This window comes from Hipposideros armiger, unplaced genomic scaffold (assembly GCF_001890085.2).
Source record: "Hipposideros armiger isolate ML-2016 unplaced genomic scaffold, ASM189008v1 scaffold_664, whole genome shotgun sequence".
NCBI classification, from domain to species: Eukaryota; Metazoa; Chordata; class Mammalia; order Chiroptera; family Hipposideridae; genus Hipposideros; species Hipposideros armiger.
Window position 1 is genome coordinate 149,857 of NW_017732014.1, and position 21,008 is coordinate 170,864.

General features: G+C 47.3%; 1 protein-coding gene across 1 annotated transcript; it reads right to left on the bottom strand.

The window, feature by feature from the left end:
* Positions 1–5,096: 5,096 nt before the first annotated feature.
* PLAUR (plasminogen activator, urokinase receptor) lies at positions 5,097–19,455 on the bottom strand. The gene is made up of 7 exons (XM_019626216.1): positions 19,314–19,455; positions 17,588–17,698; positions 16,365–16,508; positions 10,589–10,741; positions 9,898–10,032; positions 8,081–8,227; positions 5,097–7,239 (listed from the first exon to the last, which is right to left on the bottom strand). Exons 1-7 carry the CDS (start codon positions 19,363–19,365, stop codon positions 6,983–6,985), a joined length of 999 nt encoding a protein of 332 aa, XP_019481761.1. The 5' UTR covers positions 19,366–19,455; the 3' UTR covers positions 5,097–6,982.
* Between the last annotated feature and the right edge of the window lie 1,553 nt (positions 19,456–21,008).

The window sequence follows — 21,008 nt, forward strand, 5'->3', positions numbered from 1 at the left end:
GTGAGTGCAGAGGTTGTGGGTGTTGAGCCAAGTGAGAGTGTGTAGGTGATGTCCGAGGGTAAGAGCATTGTGTGAGGGTGAGGGTGCGTGTTCAAGGTGATGTTGTGAGGGTGTTGTTGGAAGGCTATGCGAAGGTGTAGGTGTTGTGTGGAGGTGAGGGGCAGGTAATTCTGTGTGAGATTTGGATGTGTGTGTGGGTGTGTGCGGGTGTGTGGAGTGGGAGTGTTGTGTGAGGAGAGTGTGAGGATGTGAGCATTGAAGGAGAGTGTTTCATGGGAAAGATATGTGAGTAGTGTTCTGTGCATAGGTGAGTGAAGGTCTGTCACATGACAGGCTGTTCGCCGAGCCACCTTGACAGGGAAGGCAGCAGCCTCCTGTTTGGGCAGGTCCAGGATATCCCAGGGCAGGGCTGAGCTGGATTGGAATCAGGTCCCACCCTCTCTTCTCTCCTGACTCGGAAACCCCGTGCGTCCCCATCATTACCCAGGAGGGGCCCCCAGAAAGTGAACCAACTGGAAGGAAGCCTGAGTCCTGAGCCCCAAGCAGGAAGAGGCTCCTGTGGACTCCTCCTGGGCCCTAGCGTCCAGCTACCCCACCCTGCGTCCCTGTTTTTCCTGCCCCACTCTCTCTTTGTGTTGTCTGTGTGCCCTTCCCACTTCTCTGCCATCCTTGGCGCTGACTCACCCCTCCAGACTTGGGTCCCTTCTCCCTCCTGGGAGTGGGTTTCCCTGAGCTCACTTCTGTGGGGCCTTGTAGATCTGCTGCAAGATTATCACCCTTTGGACCCAGGAAAAGTAAGAAACCATGGAAGGTAGGAAACCTCAACCTCTCCCATGCCCGTTGGACAATCAGGTAAATTGAGGTATGCCAACTATGAAAATCCTTGCTCTTTTTTTCTATCACTACCAGAATATTTTACATCCAGGCCCACTAAGGGACTTCAGTTCCAGAGGTCCTTTCTGTCCTCAGTGCCCAGCTCCCAGAATCCTCTCTGTCCTTGGGACCCAAGTTCCTATCAACCTCTGTATCCCCAGAACCACAGCTCTGAGATACTCCTTTTCCATTCTCAGCTTTTCTTTCTGTAAACTGGGGAAAGAGATGGTCAGGCTGGATCACTTCGAATCCTTCCAGGGCTCACATTCTCTGTGTTAGGATCGATGGAAAAGAAGTGTCCAATCTGGATTTGGGATACTAGGTTGGTAGTAGCTAAGAGTTGTCTTTGCCCCATAGGTCCACTTGCCCGTGACTCTGTCTCTTGTTCCAGGTGCAAGGCACCCTGGGAGATGTTTTGGTTCTCATCTGTCTTCTTTGGGTCCCACCATTTCTTCCATCTGAGGACATCATGAAAGTGATGGTCCTGTCCCCACTTACTCCAGGGTAGTTTATCCATTAGGGTCTTCATGCAAGTGACAGCAAATCCAAACGAACTGGTTTAAGAGGATAGTTTCACATATAAAATAGTCTCGGGGGGGGGAGTGTAGAGGAGGGTAAAGGGGGTCAAATATATGGTGATGGAAGGAGAACTGACTGGGTGGTGAGCACACAATGTGATATATATTGCAGGTGATGTATTATAGAAATGTATGCCTGAAACCTATGTAATTTTACTAACCATTGTCATCCCAATAAATTTAATTTTTAAAAAATCGTCTCATGTATGGCTGGCTTCAGCATGGTCTGTCCTGTCCAGCTATCTGTCCTCAGGATAAATGGCTCCCCTCATGTTGCAGGATGGCTGGGGCCATACTGTTCCTTCACATTTGGGAGGAACACATGGAGAAAAAGATAGACAAATAGACTGAGAGAGCCAGACTGAGGAAGACTGAGGGGGAAGAGACAAAAGGAGAGAAGAGACTTTGAGAAGCTCCTCAAGAGAGAAGGAAAATATTTTCCCGCAGAAGTCCCTAGAAAAACCTTCGATTGTGTCTCATTGGTCCAGATGATGCCACCTGCCCATCACTGAACCAATATCAATGGCCAGGGGATGAGATTACACTGATTAAAGTAGACATGAGCCAAAGCTCACCCCACCCCCAGGCCAGAGGTGAAACCAGAGGTGATATTAGGGAGACAGCTGCTGTGCCTGTTACTTGAGGGGAGGAGAAGGGAATGGGCTGAACACTGTGAGTTGACCATTTTAGAGTTTTTGAAGTTGTGAGATGGTGCAGGGTTTGTTAATTGCTCACTCAATGTCATTCTGAGACAATAGAAATATATATTTGGTCTTTGCCCCCAGTTCCTGGCACAGAGCTCCTGAAGCCTTTGTTATTGTTTGAGTGATAGGAGTGTCTTTTGTTTTAATGAGGTGACTTTGGGTGGGCTGCTGGATGGCTCCTGGATGACAGCTGGTGCCTTACACATCTCTTCCATCTGGATGTTCATCTGCATCCTTTATCATATCCTTTTATAATAAACTGGTAAACATAATTGTTTTCCTGAGTTCTGTGGGTCACTCTAGCAAATTAATCAAATCTGAAGAGGGGATCATGGGAACCTCTAATTTATAGCCAATTGGTCAGAAGTACCGGCGACAACCTGGATTTGCCACTGGCATCTGTAGTGGGGAGTGGTCTTGTGGGACTGAGCCCTTAACCTGTGGGATCTGATGTTATCTCCAGATAGATAGTGTTACAATTGAGTTAAATTATAGGACATCCTGACGATGTCACAGAGAATTGCTTGGTGTGGAGAACCTCCCCTACACACACCCACACACACCCATACACACACTTGGTGACCAGAAATGTTGTGGGTATGGTAGTAGTGTGAAAATAAAGGTGGCACACAGGAGAAAGACATAGTAGGGAAGAACTGTTTTGTTTTGTTTTTCCTATACAGGAGGAAGACTGGGTATTTTTCCCTAATTCACATTCCCTCCGCTTTTTTCCTTCTTAAAAAATTCTAATGTTGGTCAGGCATCCACCTTTCTTTAATAGCCAGATGATGTGGGGGCAGCCCTAGGAGTGAGGTTTGAATATGCTTTGCCAAATATTGTGGTTCCATGCCTCCCCTCCAGTGATTGTCACAAGCAGGGGTGTATGAAACAAGTCAGGTGAAAAAAACATGAGGGTAAATTGGCCTGAAAGTTTTGGGATAATTTTTCTTTATTTTTGAAAAAGAGACCGAAGTAGAAATGGACGGCCCTTTGTTATTGCCTCTGAATGTGAGTGTGATGTCTGGAAGTACAGCGGCCATGTCAAGGCCAAAAGGTGGACAAGCCTGAAAGGATCCTTTGGGACATAGTGGAAACACTGAACTAGTCAACCCAGGGCCTGCTCTAACTCATGATCTCTTGTTCTGTGAGATAATCAATTTCTTCTTTGTTTCAACTATCTTGAGTTGGGTGTCCTGTTACATAAAACCCTGGCCACTATATAGCCTGTGAGTCACACAGAATACATGGAGGCAGCCCTGCTTGCAGATTAAAACATTCTAAGTGATAGTTTTTTGTTTGTCTGTTTTTTAAAAGATTTTTTTATTGGGGAATTGAGGGAGGGGAACAGCACTGGGGAATCGGGAAGGGGAACAGACAAGTTGCTGTCCTTTTTGTTCTTCAGTCTAGTTGTGGAGGACATTGCTTCACTGGGCCATGTTGGTATTAACATTGCGCTCTTCCTGGGTGAGGCAGATTGGTCGCCGGCCATTGGACGGCCGCTCACAGCGGCTCTTGGCAGCTCACACCGGCTGCCGTCCGCTCATGCTGGCTGCTGGCCGCTCATGCTGGCTGCTGGCCACACACGGTAGCTTACAGCAGCCCACTGCAGCAGGGGCTGCAGCCTACACCATCGCCGGCGACTCACTGGAGCCCAGTTCCAGGTCGAGCTGTTGTTCACCACCTTAGCTGTAGAGGGCAGTGTCACTGGCGCTCATGTGGGATCTGAACTGGGGCCCTGCTGCTCAGAGCTGGCGTCCCAAGCCAGCTCTTCACCAACGCACCACTTGGCCGGCCCCTCTAAGTGATAGTTTTTGTTTCCAGTTGCTCCCCCATCCTCGTGGTAGGATGTCTCTCACAGAGGTTGTTTTCTGAGCTCTGGCAGAGTGGACTGCAGACCATGAGAACTGCAGTTGAAGTGGATGCCTCTTTACAACCTGAACAACTGTATGTGGTGGCTTTGATGTGACCTTCTCTGACTGTAGCAGTGGGGGTCATAGGCAGGGCCTGCCTCAAACTGGACATCAGAGTCTATGTCTGCTAAAATTTTAGAACCAGGACCCAGTAATTCTTGGTATTTGACATTTTAAAGGCATCTTTGGCTACTATGTGTGAAGTAGGAGAAAGAAGTCTGTGGAGAGACAGAAAAATAAAGTGGAAGCCCATAAGGGAAGCCACACATTCAGAGACAGAGAGATTTTGCAAAAGGGGAGACAACCTTGATTTCACACAGCTTTTTCAATTCTGTTTCCTGTCCCTGGTGAGACCCGGAGTCCTAGTGCTTGCCTGGATTCTAAACTTCCAATAACGTTGTCATTTTTGCTTAAGTCAGCTTAAATAGATTTTACTTCTTGCAGCCAAGATTCCTGAACAAAAACTTGGGAGCCATTAACGATGAGGTCCTGATTACAAGCTCTGGTATAGAACATTATGAGAAATTTAGCCCTAGCCTCAATATCTGCTGTAGGGCATCATGGGACATGTATTTCTGTCTTCTAATTCTGTGTAGGGCACCATGGGAAATGTGGTCCTAGCCTCCAATCTCTGCTGTAGGGCACCATAACCTCTAATTTGTGTTGAAGGGAGTCATGGCAAAGGTGAAACTATACTCAATTTTAATTATGGGGCATCTCAGAAAACGTCATCTTGGCCTCATCAGTGCTGCAGTGCAATGGGAGATAAGAGTCCTCGCCCAGTTTTTGTTATAAGATACCATAGATGTCGTCTTTCCTGCCTTTCTTCATCACCTGCCATGTCCCAGGCACTATTCTAAGTACTGGGGAGACAGTTATGAGCAAATAAAAGGCCTTGTCCTTTATGGAGATTTAGCACAAGAAAGAAACAAACAAACAATTGACTGTTCCAGTTAGCCATTGCAGCATAACAAAATAACCCAAAGCCAAGTGGTGTAAAACCACAACCTTTTTATTTTATGGGTCTGTGGGTCAGGAATTTCAGCAAGGCTCAGCAGGATCAATGTGTACCTGCCTCAATGAACTGGGGCCAAAATGGGGTGTCTTGAACAGCTGGAGATGGACAGGATGGTCCGTCCATTGGGGACCATATATCTGAAAACTTGGTTCTGACTCTTGGCGGGTGTTGTGGGTTGAATTGTGTCACCTCAAAATGTATGTTGAAGTCCTAACCCTCAGAATCTATGAATATGACATTATTTGGAAATAGGGTCTTTGCAGATGTGATTAAGATGAGGTCAGACTGGATTCAAGTGGGACCCTAAATCCGTGAGTGGTGTCCTTAGAAAGAGATTTGGAGATGCACAGCCACCTTCACAGAGAAGGCGGCTAACGTGACAACAGGGGCAGAGATTGCAATGATGCAGCTTTAAGCCAAGAAACACCGATTGTCAGCCACCACCAGAAGCTAGGAAGAGGCCAAGAAGGATTCTTTCCCAGAAACTTTAGAAGGAGCATGGCTCTGCCAACACCTTGATTTTGGTTTCTAGCATTGAACAGTCTGAGAGAATAAGTTTCTGTGTTTGAAGCCACCTAGTTTGTCAGTTTGTAGTAATTTATTACAGCAGCCCTAGAAAATAAAAGCAGGTGGGTTTCCTGGTTCTCCTGCACATGACATCTGCTGGGGTTGCAATGTCCAGGTAACACCTTTGCCCACTTTGTCTGGTGTCTGGGCTGAGATGGCTGGAACGTCTGGGGCTGTTTCCATATGGCATCCATGCATGCGTAGACTGGGTATCCTCGTCGCATGACAGTCTCAGTGCAGGACTTCCATGCGGCAGCTGGCTTCCTCAGAGCCAGACAGTCCCAGAAGGCCTGCCACCACATTCTGTTGGTCAAGGCAGTCACAAAGCCACCCGTGTTCAAGAGGTGGAGGTAAAGACCCCACCTCTTTAAACCACCACAATGACAGGTGATATGTGACTTAAAGAGGTCCTAAAAAGACACCCTGTCCCTCACCTGCCCCCACATACCATAGATGTCTTATCTTTTTCTTCATTCGCCTAGGGCCCCACGGGGAATGTAATTTTGTCTCTATGGGTTTGCCTCAGTGACTCACGGGAAACATGAATTCTTCAATATTGTGCTCCAAGAGTGCCACTGAAATGGTAGTTCTGTTTTTTTTCTCAGTCTGAGGGCATCCTGGGAAATATAACCCAGCCTTTATCTCCTGCGCCCAGGGCATCAGGGGAAATGTAGTCCTGTTCTTATTCCTCACTGCAGTGCATTAAGGGAGTTCCTGTTTCAGAGCCCCCAGGAAATGCCCACATGTTTTCTTAGAACAACAAAGTGGTCTTGAGCTTTGGAGTCTGGGAGAAGATACTGGAAGATTAGTGCTTGGGTGAGTGAATAGAATATTGCCATTTGGAGCCCAGAAATAGATTTGCATGTGGCTTAGGGTGGAAGCCCACATGGGACTGCTCCTAAGGTGGGGGCCTTGAATGCCTGTGTCCTACTAGATGACCTCTAATTCCAGGAGCCTGAGGAAGGGTGCCCCCCCCCATTCATCCTCCCAAAGATGGATGCCAGAAGGGCAGATCTGGCCTTGTTCACTGGTACAAAAATCTTTATATAAGTATAAAATATTAAATAAAACAAATATTAATTAATAATAACAACAATAGCGGCAACAATATTATAATAACAAGAGCTCTCCTGCTGGCCCGCAGCCTTTCTCCAGCTTTTTTCTTCAGGTTCTCACAATTTTATGAGATAGGTGTTTTCACAGCTAGGGAAATTGAGGCCCAGAGAAGACAGCACACTGGCCTGAAGTCACACAGCAAGTCTGCAGGGCTAGGAGCTGAAGGAAGGGCAAAGGGATTCCCTGGATCCAGCCAGAGCAGGGAGAATGTGGGGTTCAGGTACAAAGGAGAGTATCTCCCCATAGTCTGGCAGTCATAAGTAGGGTGCCGATGGTGAGGCTGAGGTGGGCAGGGCCAGGCCGGGGGGCACCTCCCTTGCGAAAATGGATATCCTGGGTTGGGTCATTACACCTATTTCCAGTACAGCATGAGACGTTGAGATGGGTCAGTCTGAAGGCTTCAGCCACGTGGAGGCGTTGGCACCATGAGGGCGTTGCACAGCCCCTTACTGTGTAGCTTGGGTTTCCCAGCCCTGAGGAGAGAGAAATCTATGTGAGACTCTCAGGTCTGGGGCCTGAGCTTCTCACTGGGTGACACGCCACCATGTGGTAGGTACCACCTGGAGAAAACAGAAGTTCTAAGTGTGGTCCAGGGCATCTGTGAAGTCAAAATTATTCTCACAATAATGCTAAAACATCATTTGGCATTTGTGCTCTCATAAACGTACAGTGGGGTTTTCTGGAAACACCAGGACATGTGATCTTGCAACAGATTGAATGCAGAAGCAGATATGAGGATCCAGCTGTCTTCTATTAAGCCAGACATTAAAGAGATTTGCAAAACTGTAGAACAATGCCAGTCTTCTCGTTAAATTTTTTTCATTTTAGAAAATACAGGGGTCTTTTTTCATAAAAAAATATTTTATGTTCACATGTAATGAATTTTAACCATTATTTTAAAATGAATTAATAAACTTAAATTTCTCAGTTTTAATTCCTAATGTAGTAAATATATATAGGTGTAACTGACATAAACAATCATTTTTAAGAGTGTAAAGGAACCTTGAGACCAAAAAGTTTGAGAACCACTGGAACCTTTCCAGGCTGTCAAGGATAGAAATCAGGGATGTCGACAGTAAGTCCCACCCACCTAAGGAAGTCCCACCCCCAAGGAAGTCCACATTTCTATAGCCAAAATATCCACTTCCTCATGGACAAGTCCTACTTCCTTGCTATCACGTGCACCCTCTTGAAGGAAGTCCTACCTTTTCCACAGGAAGATCCACCTCAGTTAAGTCCAGCTAAATTGGAAGTTGACCTCTTAAAGAACACCCCTCATTAAATATCCCCTCTCAGCTTCCCAAAGGGCCTCACCATTAGTGCCTGTAGCTTCCAGACATTGACTCATGGGGCCTCGGCAGGCAGTGAGGGAAGTCTCTTCAGTGGAGCATCCGTGGGTGCTGTTCCCCTCACAGCTGTAACACTGGAGGCCGTTCAGTGGCAGGTTTTTAAGCTCCAGGACTTAAGAGAAGATAAGTGACATAGAAACCAATGAAATGAGCATGGGGTAAGGGTCTGGGGAGGGGTGTCCTTCCTTGCACTGACTCCTGATAAAGAGGAACTGAAACTTTAAGGAAACATAGTTAGGCGTGAGGGTCTATGGGAGGAGTTAGGGCCTATGGACGTTCACTCAAGAACCCTACAAGAAGAACTAATTTCCTTTATAACAAAATCTATGGTTCTAACTTCCTTTTTCCCTTCCTTAAATACCCCTCCATCTTGGCACGCAGGCCAGCATGTGCACGTGGCTTGCCATCTCTGCACGCACTGGGTTGCAACGCTTTTCTTTTTTTCCTCTTTCCAAAATAAATCCTTTTTGGTGATGAAATACCTAGTCAATATTATTTTTTAGTCAACACTCCGAACTCTCAGCCTGAGATGTCATAATGCCCCCTTGTGGTCATACATTGGAATGACACTCTTTTTTTTTCTTTTTCTTTTTTTTTTTTAGCTGAGCCATCTGCCACCTGTTGGCAGCTCAGCAGCAGCTCAGCTCGGGTGGGACTCGAACCGCTGTTGTTCACAGCGCGCACTCTTGAGCGAGCTCTTGACCAACTGAGCCACTCGGTCAGCCCAGGCATGGCACTCTCTTTTAAGGGGGGGTCTCTAGGGCCTGTGAGAGAAAATCCAAATCCAGGCTCTCCATGAGTACCTATCTGACCAGGCACTGGGTAAGCAGCTGTGTAAGATGAAACAGTCCCTGCCCTTACAGAACTTAACAATTTAGAACAACACTGTCCCATATAGTAGCCACAAGCCACATGTGGTTGTACCTACATTGAAATTGATTAATAATATTAAATAAAATTCAAAATTCAGTTCACATTTCAAGTGCTCCATAGCCATGTGTGGTAGTGGCTACCATACGGCACAGTAAAGATATGGACCATTTCCATCACTGTGGAAGGTTCTGTCAGACAGTACTGGTTTATAGAGACAGAATAACACAAAGGATCTGGATTATATTGAAGGGGGGCGGGGCAGAAAGTTTCACTGAGGATGATACTTTAAAGCTGAGACCTAACAAATGAGGTGAACTCCTGGGAGAGACGTGTTTCTGGGGGAGAATAGTGCATGTGCAAAGGCCATGAGGCATGGCAGAGTTTGGCAGCTGCAGAAACAAATGAAGACCATGAGGCAGACGGGTGATGGATTACAGAGGGCACAGTATATATAGACTTTGGATTTTACTCTAAGAGCAACAGCAAGTCCTTAAAGTGCTTGAGGAAGAAGAATGGCATGATCCGATTTACATTAAAAATATATATATTTCTCCTGCTGCTGTGTTGACCACTGGCTGTAGGGTGGCAGGAGTGGAAGCAGGGGAACCAGAGAGGAAGTTATTGCAACAATCTAAACGAGAGGTCATGGTGGCTTGGACCAGGGTGATGAGCAATGCAAGGATTCAAGAGGATGCAGAAAGTATCAAATGTGGGTCTTGGTAAAGGTTTGATAGACACACTGAATTCCCACAAAATCCTGCTGAGGAAGGGCTTGCTATGCCCGTCTTTCAAAAGAGGAAACAGAGGCCCAGAGAGGCGGGGTTTGCCTTCGAGCCACAGTGTGGCTGAGTGCACCTCCCTGACCTGATCCCAGATCTCAGGCCTCACACCAGGTTCCCTGCCCCTTACCTGGGCCCCCATTGCATTTGGTGGTGTTGCAGCACTGCAGGAAATGGAAGGTGTGGTTGTTGTGGAAGCCGGTGGGGCCTGGGCAGCCAGGAAGGTTGCCACAGCCTCGGGAATGGCGTTCATCGTTTGGAATTCCTGTGGAGGGCAGAGGAGAGCGGTCAGATTGTTGATGAGGGGCTGAGACTGGATTTGCCCATCGCAGCAGTCATCCACCCACTCTCTGCTTTACCCTTCATTATAGGACTCTTATTTTCTTTGGGGCAGCCGTGTATCTAGCCAAAAGACACATTTTTCCAGTCTCTGTAGGTATAGTCATGTGCCTTGAGTTCTGGCCAATGTGATGCAAGTAGAAAGGTTTTATGGTACTTCCAGAAAGAGGAACTCTTACAAAAGGAGAGGTGCCCCTTTCTTTCCCCTTCCTCCTTCTTGGAATTTAGACATGAGGCCTGGAACTCTGGCAGCCATCTTGGACTATGAGGCAACATTGAGAATGGAAACAATATGTAAGAAATGAGAAGGCATCCGGGTTCCTGGTGACTATGGAACTGTCCTAGTGGCCCTGGACTTCCTATCACTGGACTTTTTGTGTGTGACAGAAGTAACTTTCTACCTTGCTTCAATCCCTGTTATTTGGGGGCTGTCATTAAGTGCAGGCTTGGCAGGGAGCCATTCCTGGCAGGTTGGGGCTCACCTTCCAGACTGTGGTGGGTCACCACATCCAGGCACTCTTCTCCAGGGTTGAGGCATTGCAAGCTTTTGTCCCAGCCCCTCTCACAGCTCAGGTCTGATGAGGCGCAGGAAATACATTCAAGGTAACGCCTTTGGGGAAAGGCGGGAGTTCGGCCTGTTTGGGGAGGGGCAAGGGAGTGAGACTCCATGGGGAGAGTCCTGGAGATCCAGCTCCCTTTAGGACTCACCTCAGCATCAATGCCTCCTTATCCCACCCTTCAGCCAATCATCAAGCCCTGGGCATTCCGAATCTTTCTAAAACCCAGTCCCTCCTTTCCAGCCCCATGACCAGGTCCAACTCAGACCTCCTCCGATACCAGTTTCCTCCCTGGACTCCTGGTTTCCATTCTTGCTACCCCACCCCAGCCCCAGAACATCTCCACATGGCCCTAAAAAGATGTCGCTAATACTGTAAATCTGACCTTGTCTCTCCTCTGCTCAAAATCCCTCCATGGCTCCTCAGTGCCCTCAGAATAAAATCCAAGATTCTCTCAGTGTGGCATTCAAGGCCCATCAAAGACTAGGTCCTGGCCACCTCTCCTGCTTCGTCTCCCTCCACTGACCCCTCAGAATCTACTCTACACGACTTCCCACAGTCCCAATATACATGCTGATTGGCATCCAGCCTTTGCATCCGCTGTTCCCTTATTCCCTACTTTTCCTATCTCCTACTCATTCTTCAGGCGTCATCGCCAATTTCACGTCTTCCAAGAAGCCCTCCCTGACCTCCCAGGTTGGATCAGGTGCCCCGCTGGGCTCCCTAATGCCAGCCCTGCTCACTCTGGGTCATCCCTGTCTGGCGACATGTTTGTTTCCCTCAGGGGACTCTGAGCCCCAGGAGAGTAAGACCCAGGCTGTCTTGGTCACTACTGTGCCCAACACCACCCAGTAGAAGGCCTGGGCCAGAGAAAATATTGAATAAATATTTAATAGATGAAAGAAAGAACAAATAAATGAATGAACGAACAAACGAACGAAAGGACAATTGCTTAAAACCCTTCTATTGTTTCCTGTCTCCAAGACAGCCACAATGATCCCTGCCTCCTGGTATTCACGCCTTTGTGTAGTCCTTTCCCATAAAGACTAGGGCTGACCTGTGTAACCAATAGGATACTGTGGAAATGATGGTGTGTGACTTCTGTGCTAGATCGTAAAAGACACTGCAACTTTTTCCCAGCTCTCTCTTGGATCACTTGCTCTGGGGGATGCCAGCTGCCATGTTGTAAGGACACTCAAGCAGCCCCATAAGGCAAGGTCTGTATGGCAAGGGACTGAGGCCTCTGCCAAAGCCATGGGAGAGGGTCATCCACATGAGCGAAGCTACCTTGGGAGCCTTCAGATGACTGCAGCCCAGCTGTCATCTTGAATACAACCACATGAAAGATCCAGAACCAACTAGCTAAGCCACTCCCAGATTCCTGACTTTCAGAAACTTTGTGAAATAATACACGCTTATTGTTGTTTTAAGTTTTGGGGCAATTTGTAATGCAGCAATAGATAATTAATACGCTACCCAATTGTGTCAGGGATCAAAGCCTCACTTGATGGATCTATAACTTTGCCTTTCACATGGATCTGCCGGTTCAGGCCAAGTGGATGAGTTCCTTTTCCCTGGATTCACCAGTCGTTCCTCTGCCCAGGCTTTGGCTCACACCATTGCCAAGCCTGGCACACCTCCCCTTTCTGACCCCAGATATCTGAGTTGAGTTTGGGCCAAGTCTTAGAGAAGTGAGAGGGCTGTCTCAGCCAAGGCTCTCAACTGGCAGGCCATTAGCTGTAATTAGGTGAAGCAATTACATCAAAGGCCAACTCCCCGCCCCCAGAGAAAAATAACTAGAAGGCCAACAACCCATGTTTTCTCACATTAACTTCCGTGAAAATGAAAACACAAATTGCCATCATTGCCAAAATATCTGTCTCATACCACCCAAGGGTCTCCTTTGGGAACTTTTCTTCTTACGTATGTTGCTCTTCTAAACGTGGGTGATCCTCAGGGCTCTGTCTTAGGCCCTTTGCATTTCTCATGGTACACACTCTCTCCCATGGGGATGTGACCAATTGACCATGCTATCATTTCTACCTATCTGCTGGGAACTCAAAAGTCTCCATGTAAGACTTCTCTCTGAGCTCCACACCTGCATACGCAACTGCCTCCTGAGGCCCCTAGTTATCCCTCAAACACTTGAACCTCTACATGCCCCAAATGAAACTCTGCATATTCTCCGCAGACCTGCTCCTTCTCCTGAATTCCACATCTCTGAGGTGGCCTCATTCAGGTCCCAGGGCAGAAACCGAGGAGACCCCTTAAACCTCCACATCTAGGCATCAATCTGGATACTCCTATTGCCCTGTTTTGTAGTTCTTTAATCCTTTTTCTCTGCTATTTCTGGTCTCTATTAAGCACATCTACTGAGTTTTTAATTTTAGTCACTCTTTGTATTTCCTGTTTGACTCTTAAATGGATTCCAGATTTCTGCTAAAACTTTTCTTTTCCTCTATTTTCTTGAATATATTGATCATAGCTATTTTAAAGTTCCTTGTCTAATAACTCCAATATCTGAATCATTATGAGTCTGTTTCTGCTGTTAAATTTTTCTTTTTGGTTCCAGTCAACTGGTCCTTTTTATTTTCTTCAGGCTATCTTGTAAGTTTTGATTAGATGCCAGACATCACAGATGAAAATCTGTAAGGGCTTTAAATGATGTTATCTTCTTCCAAAGAGGGTTAGGTTTTCTTCCAGTCGAAGATCGGAATTAAGCATTTTTGGGCTGGTCTATTTCAGTTTTGTCCTTACTCCTAGGGTGTGGTCTCAGAGGAAAACCTGAGATGGTTACCAACACTTCTCTCACCAACTTGGCAACTTCAATCTCCCCAGCATCCTATCCCTGCTGGAATCCTTGCTCACTTCTGTAGCTTCCCAGATACTATTTTCTGCTGAGTTTCTTGGAGTCTCACCCTATGCACGTACAGCTTGCCAATGACTTGAAGGAAGTAATTTGGAGATTTGGGGACTCCCTTTTCTGTGGTTCCATGCATTCCAGGATTGTACCTCTCATTTTCCAGACACTCTGGCAGCCCTAGACTCCAACCTCTGTTTTCCTGGTCTAGCGATGATGGCTTTCTGTTTGGGTTCTACTTCCGCCCCCTTGCCCGTCCCCCCACCCCCAAGAGCAGCAAATTAAAACGTGCACTCAAGGAAACCCCCAGCTTGTCTGTGGAACTCAACTCCTGTGCTTCCCTTATTTTAAAGATTGTACCACCTCAAGTTCTCCTCTTCATCTGCTGCCCTCTAGTGACTTCAAATAACTTTATAATTTGTCCAGCTTTTTTAGCTGTCATTGGTCGGGGGCTTAGTCTGATACAAGCGACTCCATCATGACCGGAATGGCAATCCCATCGCCATGTCTAATCCATCACTAAGTGTTGCTCATCTGCTTGGTAAAGGTTCTTTTTTTTTTTTAGCTGAGCCATCCTGCCACCTGTTGGCAGCTCAGCGGCAGCTCAGCTTGGGCCAGGAATCAAATCAGCGACCCTGTTGCTCAGAGCTCACACTCTTGAGCGAGCTCTTAACCATCTGAGCCACTCGGCCGGCCTTATGCCTGGTAAATGCTCTTAATCCACACACTTCTCTCCATCTGCAGGGCTGACACTCTAATCCGGCCACCTTCTTCTTCACCTGGACAACCTCAACCACCTCCAAGTTGGTCTCCCCTCTTCTACCTTCCCTCTATCATTGCTTCCTTCTAATCTCTCCTCCACTCTGAGATCAGAATATATTTTAAAAAAAATAAATTTGATTGTGACACTCTCTGCTTAAAGCCCTTTCACAACCTCTCACTGTTCCCCGGCCCTGTGTAATACGTCCCTGCCAATTTCACCAGCTCCTCTCACCCCATTTTTCCCTTTCTCCAGCCACACTACTTTCAGTCACCTCTAGGCCTTTTTATCTGTTGTTCCCTTTGCCTGGAAAACCCTTTTCGCTGTCTTTTTAACAGTCTGACGCCCACTCATCCCTCAAGATCCAGCTTAGCAGTTGCTTCCTGTGGGAAATTTTCCCTGACCTGAGTCAAATACCTCCTTTAGAGTCCCACAACCCCTACTCTTCACTCATCCCAGCCCTGGCCACTCTGGCCTCTGTTTCCCACATCTCAGCCCTGACAATTCTGGACTGTGCTTCTCCATGACAGCTCTGACCCCTCTGGTCTCTGCTTCCCTTATTGGTTCTGACCCCTCTGCCTGTGCTTCCCCTATCCCAGTTCTGATTAATCCTGGCAGTTACTGTCTGGTGATGAGTCTGTCACCCCCGCCTCCCTCCACTGGACTGTGAGCCCCGTGCGGGCAGGGCTCAAGGCTATCCTGGTCACTGCTGTATCCCAATACTATGTAAGTACAGGACGTGGTTTAACCAACTATTCTAGTCACAAGCAGGGTAAGATGGCACTATAAATGGGGCTGATAGGGGCATATCAGTTATTAAATTACTGAATCAACAGCTGCTGCCCCAAGCTCCCTGGTGGGCCCCTGACCACTCCTAACTCTTTCTTTAGAATCCTACTGTCCCTGAGATCCATCAGCTAAAGGGTAACACCAGACCCAGCAGGGGGCCTCCAGGGGTCTATTCCCACTGATCAATACCTTCTGCACTGACCAATATTGTTAGATATTTTGAATATTATCTCTTATTAGAAGCATTACTATTAGTAATTACAATTATGATTATGTAATTAAGCACATCTAACCAAGAGAGGAAGCCGGCATCCTCTTTCTTGTCACGTCCTTGAACATGAACAGTTAAAAGTTTGAGTTCAGGATGGTTGAAGAACAAGGGGAAAAACCCCGGTGCAAACGCAGTCTCTCTGCTTACTGACGGCATTGTGACTGCACTGGCCTTAACCAATTTCCTTCCTCACCAGGGCCAGAAAGAGGAATCTGTGACTGACCATGCAACGTGAATCCAGTCCTTCCCCATCTTACTTCTCCTGTGGGAACTTGAGGAATTGGAACCTTTCTAAGTCTTTTTCTTAAACTGACCAGAGCCTAAAACCATGAAACTCAACGAAAGGGCTGTGGAAGTTTTTTCACTGCCCAAGTCAAGGACCATCTATTCTAGGGAAATTTCTGAGCCCAGTGCAGCCTGTGATCGCATTGCTTTTGACTTCCCTTAAGAATGTTAAGTCTCTGGTGTGCTTGGTCTTTTATCTTATAGCATCTATTGCCTGAACCATCTCCTGTCCCATGGAAAGAAGCAGATAGCAGAACATCAGTAAGATACCACATCTACCTCTCAAGCGGGTATATGTGTGTATAGTTTCTTAAGGGCAGGTGTTGCATCTTATACCTAACAACCATAAAAACAAACATGGATGGGAATGGGGTAGGGTTAGGGATGGGGACAAGTTCGTAGTTGGGGGTGGGACTGGCAACAGTTTGAGATGAGATGGAGTTGATTTGGGGATGGGGTTAGAGATGTGTTTGAAATAAGGATGGGTTTGAGTTGGAGGGTGCTTGGGTAAAATGAATTTGGGGATGGGACTGGAGGCGAGGTTGAGCTGGGATTGAGGGTGAGGCTGGGCCGGAGATATGTTTGGGAGAAGGAAGGATTTGAGTTGTGTTGGTCTTGGGGTAAGGCATGGAGTTGGGGTTAGGGTGGCATAGGATTGGGGATAGGATTGGGGATGATGATAAGGTTGAATTGGGGATGCTTTAGGGTTGGGCATGGCAAGGGCTGCCTTACTCACCAGGTTTGGGCCGGTTGCACAAGTCTGACCCACATACGGTCTCGGTCAGGGTGATGACCTGCATGCCTATTCGATAGCTCATGGTCCTGTTGGTCTTCTCTGGGTGGGCACAGTCTTTCAACACCACCTCCAGGTTTTCACCTTCTGTGAGGAATATATTTTTGTCACCTCAGAGGCTCCCCTGGACCCAGCCAGCCTCTAACACTTCTGGTCTTAATGTCACCCACTCCCGGAGCTAATCCCTGCCAGGCCTCTACTCTTATTTGGGTCCAACTCTGTCTTTACTCGAGTTATCCACCCCACTCCACTCTGGGAGCCTACTCGGTGATAACACCATCACTGGGTCCTTCTAGGTCCACCTGCCTCTCCCTCCCAGCTTAGTGATCTTAGCAGGGAGATGCTTCTAATAGAGATTTTTAAAGGAAAATGCTTCCAGCTTACCAAAAAGTATAAGACAATAAGATAATAAATAACTGTGTATTCATGACCTAACTTGATAAAATATTAGCATTTTGCTATATTTGTTCAAATATTTTAAAAAATAAACTAAATTTAAAAGATATAGTGCAAGCCTCCTGCTCACACCCCCAAATCACATTCCCATGTCCTGTTCAGAGGCAACCACTAGTGTAGGTAGTTCTCACACTTTGTATGCATAACAACATATACTATTTACATAACTTTTACATATTTTACACTTAATATGGTTTTTTCTCACCACCTTACGTTTTTGAGATGTATCCACGTAATACCTGCAGCTCTACTTTTTCATATAAACTGCTGTGTAGTATTCCATTATGTAATTATACCTTAATTTTCTCTTCTGTTGCTGACTGACTGTAAGGTGTTTCCTATTTTCCGTATCACATTACTGCTAAAAACATTCTTATACATATGTCCCTGGGTACATGTGGCCAAAGTTCTTTGGTGTTTCTATATTCCTAGGAGTTGCACTGCTGGCTGTAGGGCATTTTAATCTTCACCTATGTTAGATATTGCCAAATCGCTCTGTGAGGTAGATGCACCAACTGTCCCCTAAAAGCAGGGTCTGCAGTTTCACATGCTCGTTGACCCCAGTATTGTCAGATTTTTAAATGTCTGTCAATCTGGTGGGTGTGAAACAGGGTCTCCTTGTCTTTTTCGTTTGCATTTCCTTGAGAGCTGGAGAGATAAGGTTTCTTGGTCACTCATATTCCCTGTCGCGCTGGAGTGGGGAAGCTCACCTTGCCATATGCGCAGGAAGGTGGTCTTGCAGAGATTCTGGCCAGGGTCACACTCTTTCACCTGGCAATTTCCCATCCTCTCACACAGCATGCACCGCAGGCCCCAGGCGGCTGGGCAGAGAAGGAGAGGACAGGAGAAGTTGTTATAGCTCCGCGCCAGATTCCCCCTTTCGCTCACTCATGTCTCAATACCAGGACCAAGTCTCCAGATCCTGTGCACTCAGGTTTGTGTTCCACGTTCTGCTAGCTCTGGATTCCAACGCTGGGTTGGGGCCAGCTAGCTGCACTTCCAGTCTATGTTTAGCCCAATGTCCCTGTCCACAAGTCCTTCGCTACAGTTCTGCCCGCGCAGGGCCTATCCTGAAAATCCTATCGATCTAGCCCTGCTTCCATTTCGGTCCTTTTCTCTACCCTGCCGGCCCTGGGTCTGTCTACTCCGCCTCGCCAACTCTTCTAAGGGTGTTCCATCCTCATCCGACTCCGGCCGTCTTTACGTTCTACCGGCGTGCCCTCTGCCCCCTACTAACTTCCCCAGGTTCTACCCCCAGCCGTAGCTTCTCCCCAACGTCGTCTCCGCCCATCAGTCCATTCCGAAGTTCTAACCCCGCCCATCAGCCAACTGTAACTCAAGTATACTGTAGCATTTACTGATGCCTCCCGGGGGTTCTCTCCCCGCCTACTAAGCTCCTCTTCCAAGTCCTAGCTCCATCCCAAGGTCCTAGCCCCGCCCCTAGCTCTTCCCCAAGGTCCTAGCCTCGCCCTCTAGCTCCGCCCCGAGGTTCTAGCACCACCCACTAATTACTCTTCCCCCTTCTTGCTCCTTCACAAGGCTCGAGCCCCTCCCACTAGCTCCTCCCTGAGGTTACAACACTGCCCACTAGCCCTCCTCCAAGACCTATCCCCGCCCACCAGGCCTCCCCTGTGGGGCCCCCTCCCCACCCTAAATTCCTAGTCCTCCAGTCATTACTCATTCTTGTCCTCGAACGATCGAGGAAACTTTCTGGATTATTCATTGCCAAAAAACTCCCCGATCCCAAACACCACCACCCCCTCCCGCCCCGCCCTGACTCAGTTCCTTCTCAATTTCCTTTCGTTTTGTCAACCTTTCCCCCTGCCTTTTCCGGGAAAAGGAGATGATGATAAAATCTCGTTGGCTCGGGGGTAGTTGAAAGGGAAGGGTCCTCGAGGGACAAGCCCTGGGTCCCCAGCCCCTGGCTCTGCAACACTCCGCCGGACTCTCTTTAGACCTTGTGTAAAATGGGGCACTGTCCTTCCTCCCTGTCTTTCAAGGGAGTGGGGGATCCGGCAGAAGGGAGAGTCAAAATTCCTCTTATTCAAGGACTGGCGGTGTGACTTCGGACCAGTTACTCTGTGCCTCATTTTCCTTCTCTGTGAAACGGGGTTAAAATAGTTCCGCCTTCCCGGTTCAAAATTGCAAGGAAGTTGCTTAGAAGAGAGTGTGGAATAAATTAGAGCACACTCACTAAACGGTGGCTGTTGTTAAACGCCTTCGCTCAGCTAATATTTTCTGAGTTCCTACGTGTGCCAGGTACTGTGCCGTGTGGGGCTGCAGATAGGAGAATTATCGTTTGAGTTGCGGGGCTAGTAACAGGGCTCCCCTCCTCGTCCAACTCATCCGACTGCCGACGCCCCCTTCTCTCCCCTCCCTTCGGTCCCTGCCATCAGACCCAGTTTCCAGCGTAGGCATTGGGCACCCAGCCCCTACCTGGTATGCAGGTTTGAACCAACAGCAGCAGCTGCAGCAGCGGGAATCCCATGTCCGGCAGCGGCTCCTGTCCGCAGCCTCCCTGCACCTCTGAGTTTGGCCCCGGGAAGGAGACAAGTTTTGTGGCCGTGCCCCGGGGGCTCCTCCCAGAAGGTTTGCGAAAGAGTCAGTCCCACATGCGTGGGCGCCCTACCTCCTCCCCCACGTCACCCTCCCCTCAAACTTCCTTTACCGGGGCGCGACCAAGTTGCTGGGAGTCGGGGGGGCTGGCTCTGCTCTGACTCATATGGCTATGGTCACAGCTGTGCCCCCAGACTCTCGGGGTGCAAATTCCAGTTCTCTTTCTTGTTATGGGATCTTGGGCGAGGGACCTCTAACCCCTTGCATTAAAACTTGTCCCGATGGGAAATTTGTGGCTGATAATTAGATAATGTAGGATTTTTGCTAGTTTTTTTAAGGGATAATGGTGTTGTGGTTATGTGGGGGGAAATGTCTTTATCATTTAGAGATGAATGCTGAAATATTTGAGGGCGAAATAATGTAATGTCTCTAATTTCCCTTAAAACACTTCAACCAAAAAGTAGATAGTGCTGTTATGACAATGATTTTTTGGTTATGAGGGAAAATTGTTCTAATTTGTTACAGCTCACTGAAATATTTGGAGGTGAATGTCACTGATGTCTGCATTTACTACTTTAGGACAAAAGAAAAGCAAAATAGCAAAATATTTGTATCAATTAAATCAAGGTAACTTACATGCCATTCTGCCTCCTTTTCTGTGTGTTTGTAAAGATTCGTAGTACAATTTTTTAAAGTAAAATAAAATGCAAAAGATAAATAGTGTCTTCATCTCTGGATGCTTCTGACCAATCAGAGGAATTTAATGCAGATGAAATGCCTGAACAGTGAAACAAGAAGAGACAGAGAGGGCTCAACAAATTCCTTCAGCATTTACTGTGTAATGTCACACTGGTCCAGGAACTGGATACACAGCAGGAAACAAAGCAAAGCCCCAGCTCTTGTGACAGTGGGGAGTAGGTATGTGTTATCTAACTTGTGGCTGTCAGGGAATGATAAAATGGGAAAAAACAAGGTTGAAGGAGGTGCAAGTTACAAATGAGGCGTGGTCTGTTTAAGTGGGGGTGATCCTGGAGGGCTTCCCTGAGCAGGTGACATCTGAGCAGAGGCTGAATATGGTGAGATAAGAAGTCAGGCAAATGGTTCAGGAAGAGTTCTAGGGAGCGGAAACAGCCAGTGCAAAGGCCCTGAGGTGGGAGCATGACTGATGGTCTATTAATAGGAACAGCAGTGTAGCTGGAACAGAATCAGGAAGCGAGAGAGTAGCAGACAATGAGTAAGTAGTAGTTACCTCTACCACTATCCTAATGATGATTCTATTATTATTCTTATTCATTCATTGAAGCCTTAAGCTAATAATTTAAAGATCAGGTAAGAAAAATCCCAAAGAAATTCTCTATGCTAAGAGGCAGTATAGCCTAATGGTTAAGAGTGTGGGAGCTGACACCAGGCTCTGAGGGTTCAAATTCAAGCTACTCACTAGCTGTGTGGCCTTGGGCAGGTTACTTAACCTCCCTGTGCCTCAAGCTCTTTATCTGAAAACCAGAGATAACAAGTGCCTCCCTCCCAGGGCTGGTGTGCTAGGGACTTAAAAGAATGCATCCAAGGTGCTTGCTA

Excerpts from the sequence above, each read along its gene's own strand:
- PLAUR (XM_019626216.1), bottom strand. The coding sequence starts at position 19,365 with ATGGGATTCCCGCTGCTGCAGCTGCTGCTGTTGGTTCAAACCTGCATA. Across the intron at positions 10,742-16,364 it reads GTGCAACCGGCCCAAACCTG|GCCGAACTCCCGCCTTTCCC; the intron begins GTGAGTAAGGCA and ends CTCCCCAAACAG. Across the intron at positions 7,240-8,080 it reads GGAAGCTACAGGCACTAATG|GGCTGGGAAACCCAAGCTAC; the intron begins GTGAGGCCCTTT and ends CTCTCTCCTCAG.